Source organism: Plecotus auritus (assembly GCF_963455305.1).
Source record: "Plecotus auritus genome assembly, chromosome: 5".
Classification (NCBI taxonomy): Eukaryota; Metazoa; Chordata; class Mammalia; order Chiroptera; family Vespertilionidae; genus Plecotus; species Plecotus auritus.
In genome coordinates, this window is record NC_137776.1 from 34,245,447 (window position 1) to 34,266,167 (window position 20,721).

At 43.9% G+C, this 20,721-nt stretch overlaps 1 protein-coding gene across 1 annotated transcript in view; it reads left to right on the forward strand.

Annotated features, from left to right (window-relative positions):
- The first annotated feature begins 5,949 nt into the window (after positions 1–5,949).
- Positions 5,950–20,721, forward strand: part of DGKD (diacylglycerol kinase delta) — a 113,319-nt gene continuing 98,547 nt past the window's right edge. The window contains exon 1 of the mRNA XM_080668046.1: positions 5,950–6,119. Coding sequence (XP_080524172.1) covers positions 5,964–6,119 — 156 coding nt within the window. The 5' untranslated portion in view covers positions 5,950–5,963. The remainder of the gene's footprint in view (positions 6,120–20,721) is intronic.

A 20,721-nucleotide genomic window follows, 5' to 3' on the forward strand; every position in this document is an offset into this window, starting at 1 on the left:
AGAGGTGACTGAGGACCGGAAATGGGATATTAGCAGTCTGATGAGCAAAGCCCCACAGTTAGCCCTTTAGTTATGCTACATACCAAAGTGTGAGTCTCTTCACAGAAATAAAGTTTGCCTGTTCTGCTGGGTCCTGAGTCAGGCTGGCTTGCTGGGGAGGCTAAGTGACGTCACCAACAGAAGCTGCAGCCTTTAGGGTACCTGAGTATGGGATGGGGAGGGCAGAATCTAAAAAAGAGGCCAACCTTCCCTGCAGCAGCTCAGCTCTGGCTCTTCAAGGTGAGAAGGCAGCTGAAATGGATGTGCTCACCTGTGGGGCCCAGTGTGTCCTTGGCTTTCTCCTAGGGTCCTGTGTAAGCCATTTCCCTGGAAATATATGGGGGAGAGGCAGTGTTTCTGATCACATTGACCAATTCTAGCTTCAGGACTACAAAAGACCCTCCTGAGATAACCGGACAGAGGACATATGTGGGCCAAACACACTTCACTGATTCAACTTTGGGGGCCGAGTCCCTGTTTGAGCTCTGGGTTGTTGGCTGTTTCTATTGAATGCAAGCAATAAAATCAGATTTGACTGGTTTAAGGTGGGAAATGAATGCATTGAAGGACCTTGGAGTGGCTCAGAGAACTGAATTAAAGGAAGAACCTGAGCTGCCATTTCTGGGTTGGGCAGAAATTGGAGAGGCTCCTGGGGTCCCGCCATTTACCCAGAGCTGTGGCTCAGCACCAGAAGCTCCTGGTCTCGGTCAGGTGGATCAGTGCCCTGTGGCCCACTATGGCAGAGCCAACCCTAAGACCGTGTTGCCCTCGAAGAGGGGACTCATTGCAAGCCTGACCGGCTTCTTGGTTAGAGTATCTTCACGGAGATTGGGCTTAGAAGGGGTGGGGGAGAGAGAGAGTGCTTTGTGTCAGGGAAAAGGGAGGAGCTTCAGGGGGAGGAGGGAAAACCAAGGTGATGCCAGGGCCCTGTCCTTCATGGAGTCCCCTCCTGGCCTGTGGTACCAGCCTGGGGGCCTGCTAATGATGCAGAGAGAGCTCTCTTGGTGGCCTGGAGGGACTTGGGGGATGGGTAGCTCTGGTCCATGCTCCAAGGAGCAGGATAAAAGGGGTTTAGAGAGTTCTGCACAGTTCAACCCACTCACAGGAGGTTGGAGGGTGAATGGGAGGGGTCGTGTAAGGAGTGACACTTGGAGTCAGGTCTCCAGCACCAAGAGCAGTGGCAGAGGGCTGGATAGCAGTGTGGGGTCCATGCACATGAAGGTGCCCAGAGCTGGGGTGGTTCTGCCAGATGCCAGGCTGGTCTGTGTCTTGGGGACTGGGATTTAGACCAGAGGCTCCACCTGGGGACTTTGGACAGGAGTCCACATACACAAAGTGAGGTTTTAACTCTTGGGTTGAGTTTGAGACACTTATATAGATGGGGATGAATATTCATTTCTAGAGGAATAATAACAATAATGATAACAGGAAGAACATTGGGCCTTTGGGTTTGCAAGGTCAGACACAATTTCTTCTTCCTTTTTTCTCCCATGGTAACAGGACACAGCATGTGACCCCTCCAGCCCAGGCCTTTCTCCCGGTATACTCAGGAAAGGGATGATCAGGGTGGCAGACTCCTCTGAGCCCTTCCCCTGCTGCCACTTCTCCCCACAAGCCCAGAAGCCAGTGTGGTTGGCTTGCACTGAGATCTTGGGTAAGCCAAGGACCTGGGAGTCTTCCCCAGAGTGCCTGCTGAGAGAAGCAGCCTGCTGGTTCCTGCATTGCTTGACCCCAGGACATCCTAAGTCAGGGTGGACGTTATTAGGCCTGACCTCTGCAACTGTGTGGGTGGGAGAGACGGAGAGAAGAGTGAGCAGGCCAGTCCCTAGAGACCAGAGGTCAGAACAGTCCTTGCCCTCTAGGTTATTTTGGTACCAAAATGGCTGACTTTTGTATTTCCAGGTGCTGGTTAGTTTATGGTCTGCAGTTGGCCACCTGGGAGGGTGTGGGGGCGGGAGCAGGAAGTGAATGGCTGGCCAGCCCGAAAGGGATGTGGAGCTTGGCTGGGCCTGCATGGCGTTGTGTCTTCTGGCATACTCCCTGCTGCCAGGAGACAGGATGTCCGTGTGTAGGTCGGATGTGTGGCCCAGGGTTTTCCAGGTAGGTGCAGTGCAAGAAACAGGGTACTAAGGAGTTGAGAGTGCTGCATGGAGAAAGTGGTGGCTGGGAACGTGGGACAATGTTCTGCAACCACAACCAAAGGGCTGGAGAAATAGGGATCCCTGCTATGTATTGAGCACCTACCTCATGCTGGCCATTTTCCATATTACATCTAACCATTCCACAAATGCTTGCAAATTGGTACTGTCATTCCATTTGTTGGATGAGGAAATTGCAGTTCAGAGAGATTATGTACCTTACCCAAGGTCATACAGCTAGTGAGAGTCAGAGTCAAGATTTGAACTCTGGATTCTCTGATTCTCTAAACAGACCTTCGTTCACCTTCTGATGCTGAAGTGGATGAGAGTTTGGAGGGCCAGAGGGGGAGATTAGCATTTATGACTTTACAATGGCTGCCCTTAAGTTCTTTTCTTAAATTGAAAATTTTATTGAGATAATTGTAGATTACATGTAGTTATCTGTCCCCAAAGGGGTAACATTCTGCAGAACTATAGTACCTATCCTAACCAGGATATTGACATTGGTACAATCCACCCATCTTACTCAGATTTCCCCAGTTTGACTTATACTTGTGTGTGGTGTGTGTGTCTGTAGTTCGCTACAGTTTTATCACATGTGTAGTTAATTTCTTTTTAGAGTGTCTGTTTTCCTACTCCTTCAAATGTTTCATCACTTCCCTCCCAATCTATTGTCACAGCCCTAATGGTTTAGTTTACTGATCCTTGTGGGTGGGATAGATGGGGAGTTGGACACATTTGGAAATGTATGGGGGTGGTTCAGGTTGCCACCATGCCTGGGGGCCAGGGAAACTGTATACCACATCCAGTGAATAAATATCCTGTTCCACATGTCAATCATAACCTTAGTTCAGGGAAGAATAAGACCATCCCCCTGTTTTCAAGTGCATTGTTTTTCTCCTCTAACGGGAAGCGGTTCTTTTTGACAGGAGGTGCGCTTCTACATTGACAGGTCAAGAAGAAAGATTAGGTTGGATGTGAAGTATGTTATTACTGCCACCTTGATATGCCCTTAAGGTGGGGTAAACTCAGGGAGCAGCGTGTTGTTAGAGATGATTCACAGCATGACTCAGACCATAAAGCGGCACTGGGGAGAATGTGCCCTTACAGGTCTGCCATTCCGGGGAGATCTCCAAGGGAACAGCCATTACAGTGAACATAAAGGCTTCTTAGCTCATCAGGGAAACATCCTTATAAGCTTTTAATGATTACACATTTTATTTTCAAATAGTTTTAGATTTCCAGAAAAGTTGACAAATAGTACAGAGTCCCCCATACCGTTTTCCCTATTATTAACATTAGGAGGCTACATTTGCCACACTTAATGATTCAACGCTGACATTTTATTATTAAACTAAAGCACATTCTTTACTTAGATTTTCTTAGTTTTTTACCCAATGTCCTTTTTTTTTCTGTTCCAGGATCCCACATGACATTTAGTTGTCATATCTCCTTAGGTTCCTCTTGGCTCTGACAATTTCTAGTACTTTTTTCATAATTGCAAATCTACTTCCATCCAGCCACAGTATCTACCTGCCAACTCTAACTTGTACTCACATTCATGCTCATGGCTTTTTTACCTCTAAAATGATGGATTCTAGAGCCCAGATGTCCCTTGAGCTTCTGACATGTGTAGGCAACAGCACACCCAGGGACCGCCAACTCAGTTTGTTCAAAACCAAGTTCATCTCCTCTAGGGCTGCTCATGTTCAGTGGGGCCTCATCCCCTGAAGCATCACAAGTAGTCCTGCTCCCTCTCTCCTGATAAGGAGCAGCTGGTCCAGGTTATACATCCTGTCTCACTCCTTTGGAGAGGTATCTAAGCCTCTAGGATAAGACCATCAAACTTATCTGTGGCGCTGTGTGAAGACTAGACTTGCTGGTCAAGTGTCTGGCATGTCCCCCACGGTCAGCACAAAGGCACTGTCATTGTCCTCATGCATTGTAGGACTTTCTGCGACAACAGAAATGTTCTATATCTGTGCTGTCTATGTGGTAGCTTCTAAGCCACATGTGGCTCCTGAGCACTTGAAATGTGGCTAGTATCACCGAGGAACTGAAAATTTAATTTTAATTGAAATTGAAGTAGCCACCTGTAGCTAGTGATTATAGTATTGGGCATTGCAGCTCAGTGTACCAGGGGCCCTTGGCTTGTCCCAGAGTGTTTCTGAATTAGACCCTTACATGCTCTGCCATGGATATGAGTCCATTCCCCTGGCCATGTTCCCATGCTGGATGCTACTCTGTGGCCTTTTGGGGTCTTCATTTGTTTTGCCTCTAGAAAGCATTGCCACGTGCAGTGGGGGCCAGAGAAGGCTGACAGGTGGGCAGGCCAGGGTCAGCTGAGTTTCCAGCAGTCTTTTGAAAGGGTATGGGGACACTTATTTGTGCAGTCTCCTAAAGATCTTCTCCTCTCAGGGGGCACCAAGCTCTTGTCAATTGGATGTCCCAAAGGGCAGCAGAAGCTCAACTGATTTCATCTCCAACTGCAGGCCCCCAAGTGAAAGGCTCCACCAACCTACCCTGCAGCTCAGCCCAGGGCCTCTGCTTCTGCTTACAGATCCTTCCCATCCTGAGTCTACTTCTTTATGTTGGCAGCCACTCCCAATAATCCAGGGTAGCTACCTGCCCTAATTACCTCAAAGCCTGATTCACAAGTCCCAGTTTTGTGACCCAGCCCCTCCCTGAGCTTCCAGTTGCCCTCAGGACTCAGCAGAAAAGACTCACCCCATTATCAGGTTCACAGAGTCTTGTCTGACCTGCCTGACCTAGGCTTATCTCCTCCTTCCCTTAGGCTACAGCTTCTTCTTTTTTTCTCTTTTCTTTTTGAAGACTTGTTCTTTCTTTCTTTTTTTTTTTTTAAAAAATACATTTTTATTGATTTCAGAGAGGAAGGAAGAGGGAGAGAGAGAGACAGAAACATCAATGATGAGAGAGAATCATTGATCAGCCACCTCCTGCACACCCCCAACTGGGGATCAAGCCCGCAACCCAGGCATGTGCCCTTGACCAGAACTGAACCTGGGACCCTTCAGTCCACAGGCTGACGCTCTATCCACTGAGCCAAACCGGCTAGGGCAAGACTTGTTCTTTCTTGTCTCCAGGCCTTTGCATGATCTGGTCTCTCTGCCTAGAGTACAGATCCTGGGATCCTCTTACCATTAGTTAGAGATAACTCCTGCTGGCATTTTCCTTAAACATCATTTTCTCCAGGAGCCTTCTCAGATGGCATTGTGTTCTGGCATCCCAGAGGTCCATCCAAGTAACTTTTTTCTCTCCTGCATTCATCCACTGCCCAACTGTTTATTGTGCAAGTAACTACAAAAAGCCAGACTCCGCTTTAGATGCTGGCAACACAATGCAGGTCCGGGGTCTCCTTAAGGGCACTTACATTCTTTAAAAAAATAAAAAATAAAAAAAATATTTTATTATTGATAGTAGTACAGATATCTCCCATTCTTCCCCTTCCCTTTTAACCCCCAGCCCCATCACTTACATTCTTGAAGGGGAAGGTTAAAGATTAAGAAAAAGTGAGCATGGATAGAAAAAAACAAAACAAAACTGAAATTGTGTCCTAGGAAGACAAACAAATGCTAAGATCAGGTTTCCGGATACCAATGTGGGGGTAGAGGGGGTGCGGTCCAAAGCGCTGCTTGCAAGGGACACAGAGGGACAGAGCGGGAGGCCCGCCTAGGCCCGGCCCCGCCCCCCTGCCAGGACAGGCCCCGCCCGCCATGCCCCGCCCCCGCCCGCCCCCAGCCGCCGTGCGCGCGCTGGCCGGGCAGCATGGCGGCGGCGGCGGGCGCCCCTTCGCCGGGTTCACCGCAGCAGCCTCCGCCGCCGCCGCCCGAGGAGTCGTCGGACAGCGAGCCCGAGGCGGAGCCCGGCTCCCCGCAGAAACTCATCCGCAAGGTGTCCACGTCGGGCCAGATCCGCCAGAAGGTGAGACACGGCAGCGGCCCGGGAGCGCGCCCCTCACGCCGAGGCAGCCCCGTGAGGCCCGCAGCTCGGCCGGAGCGGCCGCCCAGGCCCGGCCCAGGGTCCAGCTGCCGGGGCGGAGCGCACTCCGCTGGGTAACGGGCTGGGCTCCCGGGCTGAGCGCGCCTCCCGGCAGGGCGGCGGCGGGGACCCTGGGCCGGGGGCGCAGGTGGGCGCCGCGCGGGGCAGTGGGCTGAGAGGAAGCCCCGCGCTGCAAAGTCCGGGAGGAAACTCAGGCCTAGAGGCGGGGTCGGGGGGTCGAGCGCACCAGAAATGGGGGCGCTTGGTTGCACCCCAGGCGTGCACTCCCGGAGCTTGAGGTTCTGCCCATTTCTGATAACTGGTCAGGTCATTTCTCGCTGGGTGTTCTGCAGATACTCACCTGTGGTCTCCTTATAAATCCAATTGGATACCGGTGCGGAGGCTCGTCCCTTCACTCGGGTGCGTTTTCGTGCCCGAAATGGAAGGGATGCCCGTTTGGTGACCGTCTCTCCCTCTCTCCTCGGGAAAGCGGAGACGGGGTTTTCCCTGGCTGTGCACCTGCTTGGCACCTAGATCTCCATGGAGAACTCTAGACGCCAACTATTAGCTGCAGAAAGACGCATTTCCTTTTTGCACGAGCAAAGTTGCACCCTTTGTTTTCCCATTGCGGTTCCCGTTGAAAACTGCTTATGGTTTTTGCTGTAGGTGAGCCCTCCCTGTTAGAATACGGCTTCCTCAGGCAGGTGGCTGGACAGGTGGCTGAGGGCAGGCTGGTCTGTGGGCAGCCTCGGCAGATCCAGCTGGCACCGACTTTCTCATCCTGCTGCAGTGCGCTTGTCCTCGGGCCAGTTAAGTTCAGCTGTTACTTTTACCGTGGGAGCCATTTCTCTCATTATATTCTGCTGGCTTTTGATACCCGTGGTGGGTTAGTCTTTAGCCCCAACATGCTACCAAGAGGGTTTATTGTGATGTGCTCCAGTTATCCAGCAAATAGGTATTGAACACCTCTTTTGTTCCATGTGTAACAGTGATAACTAGAATGATAGCAAGTCTTCAGTGCTTACTATGTGCCAGGCACTTTTCTTGGGTTAACTTTACAGCACTTGACATGGGTTAGCTCATTTAGTACTGGTGATAGCTCGTGGAGTTGGGTGTTATCTATCATCCCCATCTAATGGAATTGGAAATCCAGGTAGAGAAGTTAAGAGTATCACAGGTAGTAAATGTGGACCTGAATATGAACCGTGGTCAGAATACCAAGGTGGAAGGCCATTTCTCCACCCAGGGGTCCTAGTCTGTAGGAAATGGACACCTGTGTACTTGACTGTATGGCATAATAAGTGCTGTGGAAGCTCCTAGGACTGAGAATCCAATTATCCTGGGAGGCAGGGATAAAGAGGTCCCCTTTAAGACAGGATCTTGAGGGAAAGGATTTGCCAGGCTAAGTGGGGAAGGAAAGGCTTTTCACAGAGTTTACTGTTCTATCTAAAGGTTTAAGGACACCTGGGAATGGTCAGAAGGTGAATGCCTCAGGTTGAGAGGAATTAGGAAGAGGAGATGGGAAAGGTAGATTTTGAAGGGCTAGGCTGGGCTTGGGTTTTTGGCCTTGGGCAAGAGTGAGCCACAGAGGGTTATTCACAGTATGGGAGTGACCAAATCAGATGTGTTTCTAGGAAGATCTCCAAGTAACCTTAATCGGTATTGATAGGAGTTGCTCTCTCCTGTTGATTGGTCCTCCAGCATGTTATGTTCCTAGTGTAGGGCAGATCATGTGCTTTGCAAGTGTGATTAAGATTTGATCTTGCAGAGATTCCAGTGTTTGACCAGAATTCTGTTCTTTGGAGATGGGTCTTCTCCTCCCCAAAACAACAACTACAACAAAACAATAGTAGCTGCTATACCAGCTGTTCTGATTGAGGAGTGATGGGTAGAGTGTTAAAAATACACTCCGAGGACTTGAGTTTCTGAATACAGTTATATCTGCTGTACAAATAGCTTAAGACTAATTTTTCTTTTTGATAGTGATTGTCAGAATGTGGGAAATCTGAGATTTACTGTATGTTCAATGGCCCCCTCCTCCCCCTTTTAAGCCAATAAACCATTCAGAAAATTCTCTGCTGTATGTGGTGCATAAGAGAAATATTTAAAATGTATGGAGTATCATTCTGGGCCCAAAAAAGGAAAACAGAATCCACTTTAAGTATTTAGAACAGAGGGAATTTAATGTAGGGCATGCTCGCATAGGTGATGAAGAATTGAGAATGCAGACAGTGGGCAGTGAGGCAACCCTGAGATGAGGCAACAAACAGGAAACTACTGCTACCCCTAAGCTGGAGGACAAAGGGAGGAGGTGGTTTGGCTGAGGAGATGGCATAGCTGACTCCCCAGAGGCTGAACCACCCTAAGTTGCCTGGATGGGGCTGGAGCCCTGGGGAAGACACAGCTGCTGCTGGGGACTCACCCCATCCCCGTTCCTGCATGGGAAACCCAGCCTGCAAAGATCAGCCCCTCCACCACTTGGAAAAGAGCAGAAGAGGAATGGAACTGAGGACAAGCTGGCCCAGGACCAGAGCTGTATGTATGTCAAGTTTTGAAATATTAGTCCAGCAAGCTAGAGCTATCTTAATGGAAAAAGAAAAGGAAGTGTCTTAGGACAGTGCTTCTCAAATTTGAATGTGCACCAGACACATCCCCTGGGGATCTTGTTAAAATGCAGAATCTGGCTGAGTAGGTCTGGGGCGGGGTCTGAGATTTTGCATTTCTAATCAGCTCCCAGGAGATGCTGCTGCTACTGGTTCAGGGACCAGACTTTGAGAAATAAGACCTTATGACATGTGTAAGGAGAGGCCTTATCAAACTCCAAATCTTTAGTTTATGAGTTTCTTTTAAAACTTCCCAAGTCTTCAGCATACTGAAAATTTGATGTGTGTAGATTGGGGGCGGTTATTTGTTAATTTAGCATTTCATTCATGTCTGATATTTTTATATGTTCCACTTTCCCCAGCAAACAATTCATTTATATTTCCTAACCATAATACACAATAATGATTCTACAGGACTGCATAGCTAGAGTGGAAAAAAGAAAATGGAGCTAACACACTGGTAAAAGATTAATTCACCAGCACATTATAGGGTATTGTGAAAGTAGTGTGGTCTGTGGAGCTTATCAGTTAAGGTGGAGTTTAATTATAAAAGCTTTTTTAAAAGTTAACATTTTTGGCTTTGTGCATAAAAGTGCTTAAATTAATGATTTCAAATTTAAACAAAGCACTTTTCCAATGAGATGAAGATTAGTAGAAATTAGGTAAAAGTTTAAAGTTATAGAAGTCTTAAAAAAATGACAGCTTTATTAAGATATAATTCACACACCACACAGTTCACTCATTTAAAGTGCATAGTTCAGTAGTTTTTAGTATCTTCATAGTAGTGTAACCATCACCACAATCAATTTTAGAACATTTTCATCACCCCAAAAAGAAACCCCACAACCAGTAACTCCTCATTTCCTCCCAACTCTCTCAACCTTAGGCGACTGCTAACTTACTTTCTGTTTTTCGGGTTTGCCGATTCTGGACATTTCATATATTAGTAAGTAGAAACATGCAGTACATACCTTTTGTGCCTGGCTTCTCTTATTTATTTATAAATACATTATAGTGCACACAAACTGGGAACAATTAAATGTTCAAAACTGGATTAAGTCATTCATGCATTTAAATATGTAGCCCAAAATTGATCTTGTAGAAAATTTTTAAAAATTTAAATAAGTCCTCACCTAAGGATATTTTTCCATTGATTTTTTTAGAGACAGTGGAAGGGAGGGGAGAGACAGAGAGGGAAACATTAATGTGAGAGAGACACATCGATTGGTTGACTCCTGCATGTCTCTGGTGGGGAACTGAGGTATGTGTCCTTGGCTGAAACAAACATGGGACCCTTCAGTTTGGGGGCCAATGCTCTATCCATTGACATACATACAGCTCTGGTCCTGGGCCAGCCAAACTGGCTAGGGCTGGCTTCTTCATTTTGAATAATGTGTTTGAAGTTCATCCATGTTGTAGCATGTGCCAGTATTCTTCCCCTTTTTATTGTTGAGTAGTATTCCATTGTATGGCTATAATACATTTTACCTTTATCAATTGATGGGTATTGGCGTTATTTCCATTTATTGGCGTTCTGGATAATGCTGCTATGAACATTTGTTGTACACATTTTTTGTGGATATATGTTTCATTTCTCTTGGGCATCTACCTATGAGTAGATTTGCTGGGTCATATAGTAACTCTGTACTTAACTTTTGAGAAACTGCCAGACTTTTCCAAAGTACCTGTACCATTTTACATTCCTACCAGCAATGTATGAAGGTTCTGGTTTCTTCATGTCCTCAGTTACTGTCTTTTTGATGATAGCCATCCTAGTGGGTGTGAAGCGGTGTAAAAGGTTTTCAAAGCTAGTGTCTAGTTAGCATTTAATATCCTGAACTTTGGTGTCAAATCAGGTTGATTCACATCCTGCTCTCCTGCTTATAAGACATGTGATCACAGACAAGTTTCTAAATTTCTCTTAAGACTTCGTTTCCTTATCTGTAAATAGGGTAAATATTAGCTCTTGGGTTGGCAGTAGTGACAATAAATGTTAACTGTGCATTTGAGTCTCAGATTCCATATCTGCAAAATAGAAATGATAATCATAGTTTTCAGATTCATAAAATAGAAATGATAACTCAGAGTTAAATGGAATAATCCATGTATAACACTTAGCATAGTGCCTAACATTGTAAGCATTCAGTAAATGGTTGCTTTTATGATTATTTCTGTCTTTCTGATTATTCACTTTTTGTATCTCATATTCTCCCTCTCCCTCTCCCTCTCCCTAAAATAAATTAAAAAAAATTGGAGATCTTAAAATTATTAAGTGTGCTAGGCACTTGGGGTACCTGACTGAACAATAAAAATACTCCTAGAGCTAATAGTCTGAAGACAAGACAGACATTAATAAGATAATCACATTTAATGTGCAGTGTTGACAGCAGTGAATGCTAAACAGGAGAGGGCTGGAGTACTCTGGGAGGCTATAGTAGGTGAATTTGACTTGATACTCAGGGAGGTATGGAAAGGGCTTCTTGAGGAAGGGACTGTTTAGCTTAATCTGAAAGGTGGGTAGGAAAAAGTGACTTTTGGTAATGGTGGGCCAAGCAGCTGACTAAGCCATTCTTCCAGGCACCATCAGCTAGTAGGAGAGAGCTAATAAGATAATGTAGAATTACAAGGTTAGGATCTGGGGAGGATGTAGTTTGTGGAAGTGAGCGTGACATTTGGGGCTGCTTTTTACCTTGGGATCAATAGTGGGATCTATAGTGGGAATAGTGTTCCCTCAAAATTCACCCAGAACCTCAGAATGTAACCTTTTTTGGAAATAGGGGCTTTGCAGATATAATTAGATAAGAATCTTAAGATGAAATCATCTTGGATTTAGAGTGGACTCTAAATGTAATGTCTGGTGTCTTTATAAGAGAAAGGGGAGGGGGAGTTGGACGCAGGAAACAAGGAAGAAAAGGGCATGTGAAAGAAAAGAGATTGGAGTTTTGTTGCCACAAACTAAGGCCTGATGGGGCTACTGGAAGGAGGTAATGAAAGGCCTGGATCCTTTAGGCCTTGTTGACACCTTTATTTTATTTTATTTTTTTAAATAATTCTTTATTGTTGAAAGTATTACACATGTCCCTTTTTCCCCCCCACTGACCTCCTCCAGTCCGCCCCCATCCCTCCCCTCCCCGCCCCGGGCCTTCAGCACCCTAATGTCTGTGTCCATGGCTTATGCATGCTGACATCTTGATTTTAGACTTCTAGCCATCTGTATCACAAGGCTACACATTTCTGTTGGTTAGGCCTCCCAGTCTGTGGTACTTGGTTACTGGGCAGCCACAGGAAATTAATATAGGGCCATATACTGACTCTGAAGGGGAAGCTGAGAGGCTGAGCTCTGTGAGGTTGTCAGAAATGCCTTGGGGGAAGGGTGAAGCTGAGGTATCAGGGTCTGCCAAAGGGCAGCAGTTCGGGTGAACTCCCTTAATTTGGGTTGGGATCCCAAAAGCCACTTCCAGGGAATGAGGATGAACCATAAGTAGGACTTCCAAAGGACTGCAGTCCTGCTTCAAATTGTGTCCTGTCTCTGAAATTAGATAGAGCTAATCCCAGATTGCTACTTTTTCCAGGTTTCTAACAGAAACCACGTAATCTTTTGTAGAAGTGATATCATACAGTCCTCCAGTTATTTTCACAAGCCCTGTTGTAAATTCAGTGTCTGGATACAATAAAAAATAGACAAACAGGGAGGCAAGGCTACATGAATTAAAACCAATACAAACAACAGACTATGAAGATGGTTTAATAGGGGCTCCAGATACCAGATGCAGACTTTCAAACAACTGTGCATCTCAAAATCCTTGACTGATTATATTGTGAAGACCTCATTTCCAAATAAAGAGGAGATAAAGACCAGATTGAGAATTTTGGCAGAGACCTAGAAACTAAAAAAGAACCAAATGAAAAATTTAAAACTGAAAAATGTAATAAAGCTAAATTCTCAAAGGAAGGGTAGATTAGACACAGCTGAAGAAAGAATTTAATGGCCAACAGATAGCTCAACGTACCCACAAGAAAGCCTGGAGACATGGAAAATTTAGAAGACAGGATAGGAGTTAGAGATAATAGTGAGAAGGTCTAACGTGTGTTCAATTGTCATCTCAGAAAGAGAGGAGAGAGAAAATTGGGCTGAAACAATATTTGAAAAGATAATGCCTGAGAATTTCCCACAACTGTTTAAGGTACTTATGTCCACTGATAGGGTAACCCCATGAACACAAAGAAAACCACAGCCAGTCACTTCATGATATAACTGCTGAAAACAATAGATGAGGAGACTTGCAAGCATCTGGAGACATTACCTTCACAAGAGCAACCGTTAGATCAACAGCTGTGTTCTGAACAGAAACCATGGAAAACAAGTCAACTGAAATTTAAGTACTGAAAGAAACTTTACTCACCAAAGAAATCCTTCATAAAGACATTTCAAATAAATGAAAACAATTTTTTGGTGAGCAGACCCACACTAAAGGAAACACTAAGGTATTTTTTCTTTGTTTTTGGCTGAAGGAAAATGATCTCGGGTGAAAGGTTAGAGTTGCAGGAAGAAATGAAGAGCAACCAAAAGTGTATTTATGTGTTAAAGATCAAGTGATTATTGACTGTAAAAATTAATTATGTCTTTGGGTTTAAAATATCTATAAATTAAAATGTACAATAATGGAGTATAAGTCAGAAAGGAAAAAGAGCCATTAATGTTAGACAATGTAATCTGTGTGGCAGCCACTAATGTGAAAGACTATATTATATTAAAGCTAAAAGTCAAGTAAACTTGAATAATAAATTCTAAATTTGAAAGAAGGCAAGAGAGAAAAGGGAACATTGAACAAGCAGAACAAATAGAATGCAAACAATAAATTGATAGACTTAAATCTTGATGTATCAGTAATCACATTCAGTGTAAATGGACTTGAATGCTCCAATGAAAAGACAGATTGCTGGGTAAGAAAACAAAACCTGACTAGGGCTATTTAAAAGAGACATTTAAAATAAAAGCATATCAAAAGATTGAAAGTAAAAGAATGGAAAAAAATACTATGCACACACTAACCAAAAGAAAGTTGATGTAGCTATTTTAATATCAGACAAAATAGGCTTTGAAGGCAAAATATGTTATTAGAGATAAAGATATACTGATAAACGATAAATGGTTTATTTCAGGTATAATTAAAATCTGCATGCACTTAACGTAACTTGAAAAATTAATACAACTGAAATAAATCTGCAATCAGTGGATTCTTTTTGGTTAATCCTCACTGGAGAATATTTTTTCCATTGATTTTAGAGAGTGGAAGGGAGGAAGGAGGGGGAGAGAGGAGAGAGAGCCACATCAATTGGTTGCCTCCCACACTCCCCCAAATGGGACGGGGTGCCTGCAACCCAGGTACATGCCCTTGACTGGAATCGAACCCGTGACCCTTTGGTTCTCGGGCTGACACTCCAACCACTGAGCAACGCTGACCAGGGAGAGGGAGAGATAGAAACATCAGTGATGAGAGAGAATCAGTGACTGGCTGTCTCCTGCATGCCCCCTACTGGGAATTGAGCCTGAAACCTGGGCATGTGCCCTGACCATGACCTCCTGGTTCATAGGTTGACCCTTAACCACCAAGCCATACCAGCTGGGCAGAATAAAATGATTTTCAAATGCACAAGGCACATTATGCTGGCCACAAGGCAATTCTCAACAAATATAAAGTGATTGAAATTTTATAGACTGTTCTCTAACAACAGTGGAATTAAGCTAGAAACCAATAAAATGAAAATTCGCATGTATTTAGAAACCTATTTTTAATTAACTTACGAGTCAAAGAAAGCTAGAAAATATTTTGAGTTGAATGATAGCAAAATATCTATATATATAAAAGCCTAAGCGACCGTTTGACCCATAGCTATGACTCACACTGACCACCAGGGGGCAGACACTCAATGCAGGAGCTGCCCCCTGGTGGTCAGTGTGCTCCCACAGTGGGAGCACCACTCAGCTGACCAAAGGCGCCAGATGCAGGGCTCATGGCTGGCAAGTGCAGTTGCAGTGGTGGAGCCTCTCCTGCGACACTCCGCCTGCGCGCCCCTCTCCCATCCGGACCGGGACCGGCATCAGGATTGACTGGGTGCGAGCCAGCGGCCCCTTCTTCTCGGTCATGGGTGTGCCAGTATCGTCCTAGGACGGGCACACGGAGACCGCAGCGGAGCGGCAGCGAGCCTACTGAGTGGTGGCGGCGGCAGGCGCAGCGGGGCCGGGACGAGCGGGAGCAGCTAGTATATATAACTAATGGAATACAGCTGAAGTCATCTTTAGAGGGAAGTTTATGCCTTTAAATGCATTTATATTGGAAAATAAGACATGCTGAAAATTCATGAACTAGGGGTGTGTGTGTGTGTGTGTGTATATATATATATATATATATATATATATATATCAGGTAGTTGGAAGAATAACAACACATTAAACTCGGAGGAAATAGCGAACAGCATTTAATGAAATGGAAAACATTCGAGTGGATCAACAAAGGCAAAAATTGATTTGAAAAATCTGATAAAATTGACAAACTCCAGCAGGAATAATGTTAGGAGTGAAAAGGAACATCATAGAAGGTCCTACAGACATTAAAAAGAATTAAAATGTATTACAAATACTTTTACAACTAAAATTGAAAATTTAGAAAAAGTGGACAGATTCCTAGAAAAACACAACTTAAAACTGACACAAGCAATAGAAATTGCATATTGTTTTATAACTATTAAAGATATTGAATCCATAATTTAAAGTCTTCCAACAGACCCAGCTGACTTGTCCAGTGAATTCTAAGTACGTAAGAAAGAAATAACAACAGTGTTACATAGTAAACACTTCCAGGAAACGGTAAAAGAGGGAACACTCTATATCTTTTTATGAGACCAACAAAACTTGAATAGTAATGTTAACGTAAGAAACATTCAAACTTGTAAAGAATTTTTGTGAGTTTATTTGAGCCAAACTGTCGACAATTCCCGGGAAGCCAGAGAATGGTGGTTTTATAAATTATCATCAAAGGAGGAGATGTAAATGGCTTACATGAAGTCCATTGGTGATAAATTAGGGAGGTGGGAGAAAGTTGATTTTTGTCAGGGAAGATACTGGCCTAGGATATGACTGACTACCCACTACAAACTGCTTTTTAATTAAAACAGTTTAAATTTCAGACCATCCTTTGTGGTTACTTTAGGTCTCTGAGTTTGCAAGGCCTCTACGTAGGCCTTTCCCGAGTTAGTCAGGTTAGTATGTGGCCCCTTTTCATCCACAGTATAAAACTTGATAAGGTTATTTCAAGAAAGGAAGAATTCGGACCGATGTAATAATGAACATAGGTGCCTCGTTATGAACATAGGTGAAAATTTCCTAAACAGAATGTATGATCATCTCAATAGATGCACAAAACCACAAACATTTTGAGAAAATTCAACATTCATATTCAAATTGGAATAGGGAGGGTGTCTGTAAAGGGTCAGAGAGTAAATATTTAAAGCTTTGTGGAATATATACATTTCCTGTGGCAACTATTTTGCTCTGCTTTGTAGTGTAAAAGCAACCATAGACAATATGGGCATGGCTGTATTTTTTACAAAAATGGGCGATGCGCTGGGTTTGCTCATGGACTGCTTTGCCCACTCCTGGACTAGGGAAATCCCCATAATCTAATTAAGAGTGTCTACAAAAGCAACAAATCTCAAGCCTAGTGGTAAATGTTGATAGCTTTCCTCATGAGATGGGAACAAGAAATGGATGTTCAACATCACTATTTCAATTCAACATTTGCAGTAATGCAAGAAAAAGAAATAAAGGTATAAGGATTGGAAAGAAGAAAATAACATCATTATTTGCAGATGATAGAAACATTGCCTTAGATCTACAAGTATACAGATAAGTTATAATAAATAAATGAATATAGCAGGGTTGCTGGATTCAAGGACAGTGTACAGAAATCTGTATTTCTGTGTGATGTAATAAATATATTTGCTCTTTGACCCTGGTTCCTGACACAGAGCTCCTTGGTGATAGGGGTGTCTTTCCCTATTCATAACAAGCACCTTTTGACTATACTTGACTTTATGCTAATGAGTTGACTCAGGGTAGGGACCCCCTCAGGATGGGAGCTGGTCACCAGAAAGACCAAACAAGTGATTAGAGGTATGAACTTTCAGCTTTACCCCCTCATCTTCCCAGTAGCGGAGGGGGGCTGGAGATTGAGTTGTAAAAACTCTCAAACCAGAGAGATTCAGGGTTGGTGAACACATTAATGTGCTGGGAGGTTGGCATATGAAAAGAGGGCATGGAAGCTCGGTCTATGCCTATACCTTTCCCTATGCATCTCTTCTATTTGGTTTCTCTTCCAGGTATTGGTAAGGATGTGGAGCAAGCATGCCAAACTCGTGGCTGGCAATACCTCATTTAAATGTGGCCCGGTGGCCGTGAGTTTGACATGCTTGGGTGGAGCAAGGGACCACTCATCTATTAAATTGGTAACACCACTTTAGAAGACATTTTGGCAATTTTAGTTGCAGGTATATATCTAACAGCTTATGTAAGCAAATGTTCTCCAAGGGGCATGTACAAGAATATAATTAGTGTTAGTAGTTGTAATATCTCAAAAGTGGAAGCAACTCAAATGTCTACCTATAGTAGAACAGCTAAATGACGGTATCTTACCTAATAATAGACAAACATGTAAATTGACCATACCTCTGCTATGCCACCAGCCAATCAGGAGTGATATGCAAATTAACCCAACAAAGATGGTGGTTAATTTGCATACACAGGCGCCAAGTAATGGGGCGGGATGCTTGCGTCGTCGCCATGGCGACGCAGGCGTTCTGCCCCACCACTGGTATCTCAGGGCCTCTGGGCAGCAAAGCGGGGCTGGAGCGGAAAGAGGCGGCTCCTGGAGCGGAAAGAGGCGGCTCCTGGAGTGGAAAGAGGTGGCTCCTGGAGTGGAAAGAGGTGGCTCCAGGGCCTGAGCGTAAAGGGGCTGGGCCTGAGTGGAAAGGCGGTGCCGGCCGCCAGGGAAAGGAAAGCCCATTCTAGCACGAATCTGCGTGCATCGGGCTTCTAGTGTCTTTATAAGAGAACACTACATCAATGGAAATAAATTGCTACTTGCTGATTTAAGGATTAATCACTGCATTAAAGTTGTCTGGCCAGAAAAGCTAGACATGAAAGAATATGTTCTGTATGATTTCATTTATATCCAGGTCAGAACAGAGAGGATACTGAGGGGTTTAGGCTTGTCTGCTTGTGTATTTAAGCTTACATGAAAGGAAATGATTACCAGAGAAGTCCTGATGGTGGGAAGGATAGGTAGTGATTGGATGGTCCATGAGAGAAGGAGCTTGTGGAGTGCTGGTAGTGTTCTGTTTCTTGACTTAGGTGGTGGTTAGTTGGGCAATCAATTTGTGATAATTATACATTTTTGTTTTGTGGTCTTATGTTTATGTGTGCTATTTTATAATGAAAAAATTTTGTTTTGAAGGATTAATAAATGAATGAAAAGGTGGTAGCTGGTCAGAGTCATGCAAAGTCCCTGTGGCCAGAAAGAGCTTCAGGAAATCTAGGGACTAAAAGCTGGTGTGGATAGAGTTAGCAAGAATCAAGGAGACCTTGATTGTGCTGTGAGGCTGGGAGCTGGGTAGGAGAACCATGTTAATAGTAGTGGGCTACTATTGCTTTAAGATTTTAATGTGCAGACATAACCTGATCCAGTTGAAAAGATTGCTCCGGCTGTGTTGTGGCTGCTTGAGTGGATGGTGGCTGACCATGCAGTAAGAGATGATGGTAGCTTGGGCCAGGGTTGTGGTGGTGGAGAGATTTGGTTGGATTTGACATGGTCAGAACTTGGTGATGGTTTTTGTGTGGGTGTTGGGAAGAGAAGGCTTGTGGTTTACATGACTAGCTGGGTAATGGAGCTCTTCTCTAAGATAAGGAGCTGTGGTTGAGGACCATTTAGGACCAGCTTGGGTTTTGTTCTCTCTGAGCTCTGCTGCATGGTATCCTGGGTCCTGTTATGCTCAACTACCCTAATTTCACAGGTGAGGGATATAGACTTGGAGCAGTTAGGTGATTTGCCAGTATGCCAAGTCTCATAGATTCCAGGTTGCACCTCTTCCTACTGTACCCTCCAGCCCCTCAAAGTTTTGTACAGTTCCTCTGAGCCTGAGTGAGAACAGTGGGACAGTGGCAGAGGGCCTGGTCAGGCTCTGGGGCTGTTGGCTTTTAGGAAGTGGGCAGGGGAAGAGGACCAGTCACAGAAGGAGTGGGGCGAGGGAGAGATGGGGAAGAAGGCAAGCCACTGATCTCAGCATCCAGAGTTCTACCAGCACTATCTTTATCATGACTTTTGTATTTCCTTCTCCAATCTTTTTTGGATATGTTTAATTTAATTGAAATGAAACCGTGTACGTTTTCACTTTAATGTTATAAGCATTTCTCCATGTTATTAAAATCTCTTTATTCTTATCCTTTGTAATGGTTGCACCAGTCTGTGAAGACTGTCTTTACAAAGAAAGCTCTTTTAAAATTTTTTTATTATGAAAAATGTAAAAATAATAGTAGTGTACATCCAATATACCTACTACCAAGATTTAATAATTAATGTTTCAAAATATACCTTATCCATATGTATTGAATATAATAATATTAAATTCAATTGTTGTAATAAATATTTGCTAAACCTTTTGAAGGTGATTTGTAGACACCAGGACAGTATACCCCTAAATAGCTCAGCATGCATCTCTTAAAAATGACATTTTCCTATACACCATTATTACAACTAAGCTCCTAAGAATAAGGACTTTTGCCTTGACTGGTATGGCTTGGTTGGTTTGAGCATCATCCTATGCACCAAAAGGTGGCAGGTTTGATTCCCAATCAGGGCACATACCCAGGTTGCGGGTTCAATCCCCAGTAGGAGTGCATGCGGGAAGTAACTGATTGATGTTTCACATTGATATTTCTTTCTCTCTGAAATCAATTAAGAAATAATAAAAATAAGGACACTTAAAAATAAGGATTTTTTCTATATAGCATTAGAACCTAGAAAGTTAATTGTAATTTTCTAATATCTAATATCCATATAGTTTTTAGATTTCCCCAACTGAACCAAAAATGTCTTTCATAGCTTGACTTTTGGGAACCTAATACCTGTCAAAATTCATGCATTGTATTTACTTGTATCTCTCAGTCTTTTAACTAAGAACAGCTCTCCCCACCAACCTTCTCCCTGCCCTCCCCTCTATAACACTGACTTTTTGAAGAGAGGAGGGCAGTTGTCTTTTAAAATCTGTTTCTGGATTTGTCTGATTGTTTCCTTGTGGTTTCTTTTTCATTGTTCTTTCATCCTCTATGTTTGCTGTAAACCGAAAGTAAGAGGTTAAAGACTGGTTATATTCAGGTTGATGTGTTTATGTGCAGATATTAGACATTTCCTTTGGACATGTGGATAACCCTCTTGGCAGTTAGGAAGTAATCTATGAGGTGATAACTGGACACTGTGAAAATATCCTTTTGTCCAACAACTGATAACCAAATGGTTTTCAGCATTCATACATGATACTTGCCTGAGTCAATTTTATTGATAGAGTTGGCAAAATGGAGATCCCCGCCATGCCCTTTCTTCCATTTCTTCCACATTTATCTGTTGGTTTTCTTCTGGAAATTCTTCCACTTAACTGGAGAAGCTAAAAAGGCAGGATAATTGCCAATTTGATGTATAATTACCAATTTTCAAAGCAAGGATTTGGTAGAATAGTCATCCCCAATGAAGGCAAATCTCCCTCTCCCACTCTCTCCCTCTGTCTTTCCCCTTATTCCCTCCCTCGCCCCTCCCTCTCCTCTCTGGGGTGTGTATGTGTGCCACTGTGGATTTATGGCTGTTTTTATTCAGTGTTTGACTATTAATCCTTCT